General features: G+C 53.6%; 1 protein-coding gene across 4 annotated transcripts in view; it reads right to left on the reverse strand.

The window, feature by feature from the left end:
• Positions 1-3,767: 3,767 nt before the first annotated feature.
• The window catches only part of CHST12 (carbohydrate sulfotransferase 12), a 32,141-nt gene continuing 27,208 nt past the window's right edge, over positions 3,768-8,700 (reverse strand). For all 4 annotated transcript variants that reach the window (XM_023188451.2, XM_023188449.1, XM_023188450.2 and 1 more), the window contains exon 2: positions 3,768-5,308. In XM_023188451.2, the coding sequence (XP_023044219.1) occupies positions 3,987-5,231 (1,245 nt within the window). In that variant the 5' untranslated portion in view covers positions 5,232-5,308 and the 3' untranslated portion in view covers positions 3,768-3,986. The remainder of the gene's footprint in view (positions 5,309-8,700) is intronic.

An 8,700-nucleotide genomic window follows, 5' to 3' on the forward strand; every position in this document is an offset into this window, starting at 1 on the left:
GTGTATGCGTGTGTATGTGTGTGTATGCGTGTGTATGTGTGTGTATGTATATGTGTGTCTGTGTATGTGTGTGTATATGTGTATGTGCGTGTGTGTGTGTTTGTGTGTGTGTGCGTGTGTGTGTGTTCCGATTCCCAAGTGGCAGAGCTAGGTTAAAGCTCCATCTTCACCAAATCACCCACCTCAGCGCACAGACGTGCTCAGACCTCACCGGGAAGATAAACTCAAATCCTAACCCTTACCCTCCACCAAGACATAGGGGCCAAAAGCAAACTTGCAATGTTTCCAATAGTCCAAATCAGTGGCAAGAGTGCTACAGCAAACTCCACTAAATATCCACTGGGGATTGTAAGTATCAGCGAATGAGGAAGCCTGAGATGCTTTAAGAGGAAAGAGGAAGGGAGGCGTCACCCATACAACCGCAAGTCACACCTGTGTCAAATTCCTGGGGCAGATGGAAAATACACAGCATTGGATGCCGGGAGGCAAGTCCAGGAGCAGCCAGGCTGCCCAGCCCAGGCCTTGCCCAGCTGTGAACGGGCGAGGTGCCCTCCCAGCCCAGGCCTTGCCTAGCTGTGAACGGGTGAGGTGCCCTCCCAGCCCAGGCCTTGCCTAGCTGTGAACGGGCGAGGTGCCCTCCCACTGATTGGAAGTGCAGCCATCACGCAAGAGACAGGGCTTTGTGACACGACTCCACATCCAACCAAGTCGTTCTCATGACTGTGCTCCAAGTGTGGACGCAGCTGGTGGATGGGGGCCAACAGGGTGAAGGAGTTTTAAGTTTACAGTTAAATTTTCCAGTCATACAATGCCAATTTTTATAAAATGCGTAATTTGCTGTGTGTCAGTGGAAAAAGAAAAAAACAGAGCCAAAGGTCTACGCAATGTGGTGCTGCACATCAGGGAAACAGCGAAGAATCGAAGGGAGCGGGTTCTCCCCGCGCACACCTCCCTCTCTTCCCAGAGACGCCTCCCCTCGGCCCAGCAGGCCCCTTTCTGCCTCTTCCATCTGGAGTCATCCCCACGGGCAGTGGCCCCAACCACGGCCCGGGAATCTGGGCAGGTGCATGGATGTGAGTGGTGTCTTCTCCAGGAACCCCTCCACATCCCTGCAAACACCCCAGATGCTCAGGAAAACCGACGCTCAGAGGAACCACACCGAGAACTGGGAATGCGGAAATGGAGGGGACGTGGGCCCCTCTCAGTGAGTGAACCGCCCAGCGGGTTCTGACATTCGTCTAAACATCCTATAAACAAACGCATCCTGGGGAGGTGCTCCAGCAAAGGCAGACGCCAAGCGCCATGCCCAGAAGATGGAAAACAAGCCCTCAGCAGATTCACTGATGCCCTGTTCACAGCAGCGTTCGATTCACCTTCACAGGAAGGCAGAAGCGAGCCAGCGTCCAACGAATGATGAACAGATAAACAAAGCTTGCCTCGTCGACACAATGGGACATTATTCGGCCTCAGACAGGAAGTTAGTTCTGACACCTGCCAGGACACAGATGAACCTGGGGACACTGCGTGACGTGAAGTACGTCAGTCCCAAAAGGACCAATACTGTGCGACTCCACTTCTATGAGGGAGCTCGGGCAGTGGAAATCAGAGAGTAGAAGCTGCTGCCTTCTACCAACGGGGAGTGAGTGCTGAATGGGGACAGAGCTTCAGTTTGGGAAGATGAGAAAGCTCTGCAGATGATGGTGGTGACGGTGGCACGACAGTGTGAATGTGCTTAATGCCACACGATGGTGCACTTCACAATTGTTAAGATGGTATGTTTAAAATTAAAAATTTTATCATCGTAAAACAATTGGAGGGGCCAGGTGTGATGGCTCAGGCCTGTAACCCCAGCACTGTGGGAGGGTGAGGCAGGAGGGTCACTTGAGTCCAGGAGTTTGAGACAAGCATGGACAACACAGTGAGACCTCATCTTGGCTAAAAATAAAAAATGAGCGGGGTGGGCGGGCGTCACCTGTAACCCCAGCTACTTGGGAGTCTGAGGTGGGCAGATCACTTGAGCCCAGCAGGTTGAAGCTGCTGTGAGCTGTGGTGGCACCACTGCATTCCAGTCTGGATGACAGAGCAAGACCCTGTCTCTAAAAACAAAATAACACAAAAATCAAAGAAAGTAAAGCTTCAGAAAGGAAGGCAGGAGGTGTCTAATACAGTGGAGACCTGAGGCAGGCAGGCACTCATCCGCTAAGACCCACACAAGCCCAGCTGAGCCTGGGAAACACAGGGACACCACACACAGGGGACACCGGGGAGACATCCCAGATGAGCACGGCCAGCAACCAGGGACTGGGCAGTGGCGACAAACACCACACACGAGGAAGACAGGTCAAGCAGGGTGCCCGACACCATGAAATGACTGCAACCGTCTCTCCAACGACGGCTTAGAAGCAGAAGTAGCAAAGGAGTTTCAGCCAGATGTTTCCAGAGCCTCCTCTGACAATTTTACCAAGACGGGGCCCATCAAACCTGAGGGTTCAAGGTCAGTCATGTCCTTGAAGGTGAAGGCACTGGAGCTAAACCCACCAGAAAGCCACAGAGGCAGTCACACGGAGCCTCTTCTCAGTGACGCTGGGTACTGTCACCCAACATGGTCTAGAGATAAACGCCAACCTGCTCCACTCCTGCTAACTGTAAACCTCAACAGCCAGTTTACTTTCCATTTTATTGATTTAATCTCCCTATCTGTCTTCTGTCTATTGAGAAACAGGGTCTCGCTCTGTTGCCCAGGCTGGAGTGCAGGGGCACGATCATAGGTCATTGCGGCCTTGAACTCCTGGGCTCAAGCTATTCTCCTGTCTCAGCCTCCCGAGTAGCTGAGACTACAGGTGTGCACCATCGTGTCTGGCTAATTTTCTTACTTTTTGTAGACACAGGGTCTCACTATGTTGTCCATACTGATCTTGAACTCCTGGGCTCAAGTGATCCTCCCTCCTCAGCCTCCCGAGTAGCTAGGTTTACAGACGTGTGCCACCACGCCCTTCTTCTTTTTTGTAGAGATGAGGTCCTTGCTACATTGCCCAAGCTGGTCTTGAACTTCTGGGCTAAACTGATCTTCCCACCTCAGCCTCCCAAAGTGCCAGGATTGCAGGCATGAGCCACCGTGCCCAGCCTTAATAGCCATGTGTTCATTAATATTTACTTGTTTGAGTCTCACTCTGTCACCCAGGCTAGAGTGCCGTGTCACGATCTCAGCTCACTGCAGCCTCTCCATCCTGGGTTCAAGCAATCTTTCCACCTCAGAACTCCCGAGTAGCTGGGACTACAGGTGCATACCACCACACCTGACTAATTTTTTTTTGTTTCTTTGTTTTTTGTATTTTTAGTAGAGACAGGATTTCACCATGTTGGCCAGGTCTCAAATTCCTGACGTCAAGCGAGCTTCCTGCCTGAGCCTCCCAAAGTGTTAGGATTACCTGCCTGAGTCACCCGCCCGGCCTCAACAGCCATAATATAAACTAGACACTAATGGGAACAGCTGGAGTTAGAACTCCTGCTTCTGTAACTGACCGGTTTACCTCTGACTTGATTTCAAACAGGAAACCCTGAGGACTGACCTTTTCAAGTACAACACTTAACTTTCCCTCTGGAAGGATTTGTCGGCTACTGTTTTAAAAATAGACAAGTGCGGCCTGACTTCAAGTGCAGGCCCCGCCCTCCTCCTGAGTGGCCAGAGCCCTGGAGGCAGCTCCAGCAGCCTCAGCATCCCCTCCCGGCGCCCACGTGCTCAGACAGAGAAACCACAGGAGCAGGCGGGCGGGCAGAGGGGAGATTTTACTCCAGCATTCCCTTCCACGTTTCGTATTAAATATCTGAAATATATTAATCTTAAAAAACAATATCGACACAGTACTCAATGGATAGAGGCAGTGGAGTAAACAAGAAGCCCAGATTGCAAAATCGTAGGCCGTAAAAAAACTGGAGTGCGACTGCGGCAGGTTCCGGGCACGCAGGGAAGGGCGCTGCGGAAGCTTTCAGTCTCGGAGGAGGTTTTCGGGCTTCGGGTAGCCGAAGAGAACAAAGTCGGCCTCGTAGAGTTTGTACAGCTGCTGCCTCCAGGCCAGGGGGATCTTGGCGAACCAGTCCTCCTCCCAGCTGCTGGCGGTCCTGTTCCGGTAGCTCGGGGGAAAGCGGAGGTGCCGGTCCACCTGGAGCAGCTGCAGCAGCTGCGCGGCGTCCTCGTCCAGCGTCTCCAGCTTCCCCACGAAGTCGTAGTCGATCTGGCACGGGTGGCAGAGGCGGTACACCTGCCGCCAGTGCTCGTTGAAGGGCGCCAGCTTCTCCGTGTGCGGGTCCAGCAGGTACTGGATGAAGTTGGCGAAGGACACCTTGAGGCCGGCGCGGAAGGCCTCGCGCGCCGAGGCGGGCAGGCTGGTGTGGTTGGCGTACAGCCGCAGCATGGGCACGGCGAACTTGCGGTAGAACTCCTCGTTCTCCAGCTCGAACTTGCTGCGGAAGGCGGAGATGAGGCGCACGAAGGGGTCGCGCACGAAGAGGAACTTGGTGTACTTCTTGAGCTTAACCTTCATGAGGTGGCGGGAGAGCTTCCCGTAGCGGCGCCAGAACTTGTTGAAGGTCAGGTGCGCGCTGGCGTTGTGCACGTGCTCGCGGGGGATGCGCAGCGGGTCGCGGTAGGGCGCGCCGCGGTGCAGCAGGCTCCCGCTCAGCACGATCATCACGCGCTTCCAGTTGGTGCAGGCCACCTTGGGCACGTAGCAGTAGATGGCGCCGTGCCGGTCGTCCACGATCAGGTGGCTCAGCTCCGAGTTGGGGATGTCGTCGAAAGCGCGCTCCTTGGTGGGGAAGGCCAGGCTGGAGTTGGCGCAGAAGCCCCGCAGCACGCTCCTCCGCTCCGCCTGCTGCCGGCCCTGGTCGGGGCTGCGCCGGGCGTCGCGCGGGGACCAGTCGTAGCCTCTCACGCTCTCCTCCATGCTCCCCGGCGCGGGCGGCTGCTCCGTTTCCTTTCTGGGAGGGTCGCTCTGCTTCACGCTGGCACCAAGAAACTTGTCCAGAAACTCGTCGACGTCAGAGTCGGCCGTGAGCTCCCTGTCCCTGTCCGGCCCAGGCGTGGGCAGCGGCGGCCCTGCGTGCGGCCTGGAGAAGGACGTGTGCAGGTAGAAGTGCGCGGCGCCCGCGCTGTCCCAGTACACGATGATCAGCAGGATCATGAACGCCGACCCCAGCACCAGCCACAGCCGGAACAGCCGGGCCTTGGTCATCCTGCCCCGGGCGGGCCGGGCCCTCTCCGGGCCTCTCACTTCAGCTTCCTGCAGAGCCAGGGCATCCTGCTGGGAACCTGCAGAGGCAGTGACGCACTAGTTAATGACTGAGGTGTCCTGGGGCTCCTACTCCTGCCTTCTCATCAGTGGGGGACTCGGGCCCAGAGGAGCAGGAGCACTGGGCCACGTGATATCAGCTCGCCCTCCAGAGGGGCTGGAGGCTGAGGTCAGCAGTGCAGGGAGTCTACACATCCATGTGGCGGAGCACCAATAATGACCCTAGATGCCAAGGCTCGGGTGCTTCCCTGGCTGGCAGTACTCCACACGTGCTGACACCCACCACCACTGGGAAAGTAATGCCCACAACTCCCGAGGAAAGGACGCCTCCCAGGGAGTGGAGACCAGCTCCAGGTGTGAGCCCCCCTGGACTCTGCCCTCTGCAACTCTTCCCAAGGCTGATTTTTTTTTTTTTTTTTGAGACAGTGTCTCCCTCTGTGGCCCAGGCTGGAGTGCGGTGGCGTGATCTCCGCTCACTGCAAGCTCCACCTCCCAGATTCACGTCATTCTCCTGCCAAGGTTGATTTTAATCTTTGAATCCATCTCCTTTTCCTATAATAAACCATAACCACAAGAGTAACTGCGATCAGGGAGCTCTGTAATCTTTCCAGCAAATCATCAAACCTGACAGTGGTCTCAGGGACGCCTGCATTTGCTATTGGTGTCATAAGTAAGAGGGGTCTTGGGAACCATTTCTTAACTTCACAGTGACCCAACAACAGGAAAATTGTTTTGGAAACACCCATTTTACTTAAGTCGAATGCCAATGGAAAAACTGCACCCCACAGCTTCATCAGGGCCACGCTGAGAGCTGACCTTCCACACCACCCTGGTTTCCCAAAAGTACGTGGCACATTCCTGTTCCCGTGCCAGGCATCAGGGGGTTTTGGTGGGGCTGAGATGGGGGCTGATCCCACTTCCTCTGCCCATGGAAGCAGAGGTGCTTCCTCCGTCCATCCCACCAGGGTACTGTCAGTGTGGTCCAGCAGGGAGCTAAGCCTTGACCCCACCTGGCACCCACAAGGCAGAAGGAGATGGTGTGAGGCAGGGAAGTCCACACTCTGACTCCCTCTCCCCTGGCCAGGTCAGGGCCCAGTGGGAGGTGAACTCCAACTCTACCCCACCCCTACCTGGCACCCATGACAGGCACGAGGTGGTTAGAGGAGGGGCGAGTTGGCCCTCTACTTTCTCACCTCCTCTCTCCTGGGAATGGAAAACATTAATCATGCAAACATTAATGAAAAGAAAGCAGGAGTGGCTGTCTTTAATACCAGATGAAGCAAACTTCAGAAGGAAGGAAACTACTAGAGACAAAGGGACATTACATAATGACAAACAGTTCAATCCCCAGGAAGACATCATAATCCCAAACGTGTATGCACCAAACAACAGAGCCTCGGCCGGGCGCAGTGGCTCAAGCCTGTAATCCCAGCACTTTGGGAGGCCGAGACGGGCGGATCACGAGGTCAGGAGATAGAGACCATCCCGGCTAACATGGTGAAACCCTGCCTCTACTAAAAAATACAAAAAAACTAGCCAGGCGAGGTGGCGGGCGCCTGTAGTCCCACCTACTCGGGAGGCTGAGGCAGGAGAATGGCATAAACTCAGGAGGCAGAGTTTGCAGTGAGCCGAGATCCGGCCACTGCACTCTAGCCTGGGTGACAGAGTGAGACTCCATCTCAAAAAAAAAAAACAAAAGAAACAAAAAAAAAAAAACCAGAGCCTCAAAATACAAAAAGCAAAAATCGATAGAGCTAAAGAATAGACAAATCCAGGCTGGGCGCAGTGGCTCAAGCCTGTAATCCCAGCACTTTGGGAGGCCGAGATGGGCAGATCACGAGGTCAGGAGATCGAGACCATCCTGGCTAACACACTGAAACCCCTCTACTAAAAATACAAAAAGAAAACTAGCTGGGCGAGGTGGCAGGCACCTGTAGTCCCAGCTACTCGGGAGGCTGAGGCGGGACAATGGCGTGAACCCAGGAGGCGGAGCTTGTAGTGAGCTGAGATCTAGCCACTGCACTCCAGCCTGGGCAACAGAGTGAGACTCCGTCTCAAAAAAAAAAAAAAAAAGAATAGACAAATCCACAGTTATGGCTGGAGACTTCAACACTTCACTCTTGATAACTGCAAAACTACTAGGCAGAAAATCAGCAAGGATACAGAACTCAACACCAGCAACCAACAGGGCCTAACCGACATACGTGGAACACTCACCCAACAAGAGAACACAGTTTTTTCTAAGTGTCCACAAAACATTCACCATGGCAGACCAAACCTCAACTAATTTATAAGAACTGAAATCTAGAAAGGGCACGGTGGCTCACACCTGTGATCCCAGCACTTCAGGAGGCCGAGGCGGGTGGATCACTTGAGATCAGGAGTTAGAGACCAGCCTGGCCAACATGGTGAAACCCTGTCTGTACTAAAAATACAAAATTTAGGCTGGGTGCGGTGGCTCATACCTGTAATCCCAGCACTTTGGGAGGCTGAGGCAAGTGGATCACCCGAGGTCAGGAGTTCAAGAGCAGCCTGGCCAACATGGTGAAACCCCATCTCTACAAAAAAAAAAAATGCAAAAATTAGCTGGGCATGGTGGCAGGTGCCTGTAATCCCAGCTACTCAGGAGACTGCGGCAGGAGAATCGCTTGAACCCAGGAGGCAGAGGTTGCAGAGAGCTGAGATTACACCACTGCACTCCAGCCTGGGTGACTGAGCGAGACTCCATCTCAAAAAAATAAATAAAAATGAATAAATAAATAAAAATAAAAGAATTGAAATATTTTGAGAGTTTTCTAGCTATAAAGGAATAAAACTAGAAATCAGTAACAGAAAAGACAACAGGAAAATCCACAAACACAAATTCCTGGAAAATAGATGACACACTTCTAAATAATGGCAAAGGAAAAATTTAAAGTACATAGAACAGAATGAGAATGAAAATACAACATATGTTACAGTCACTGTGGTGCCAAGAGCATTAGAAAGCAGAAGAGGCCGGGCACGGTGGCTCTCATCTGTGATCCTAGCACTTTGGGAAGCAGAGGCAAGAGGATCCCTTGAGCCCAGGAGTCCAAGACCAGCCTGAGCAACATGGCAAAACCCCATCTCTATAAAAAATGCAAAGGCCGGGCGCGGTGGCTCAAGCCTGTAATCCCAGCACTTTGGGAGGCCGAGACGGATGGATCACGAGGTCAGGAGATCGAGACCATCCTGGCTAACACGGTGAAACCCCGTCTCTACTAAAAAAATACAAAAAACTAGCCGGGCGATTTGGCGGGCGCCTGTAGTCCCAGCTATTCAGGAGGCTGAGGCAGGAGAATGGCGTAAACCTAAGAGGCGGAGCTTGCAGTGAGCTGAGATCTGGCCACTGCACTCCAGCCTGGGCGGCAGAGCGAGACTCCGTCTCAAA

Source organism: Piliocolobus tephrosceles, chromosome 8, assembly GCF_002776525.5.
Source record: "Piliocolobus tephrosceles isolate RC106 chromosome 8, ASM277652v3, whole genome shotgun sequence".
In the NCBI taxonomy this organism is placed as follows: Eukaryota; Metazoa; Chordata; class Mammalia; order Primates; family Cercopithecidae; genus Piliocolobus; species Piliocolobus tephrosceles.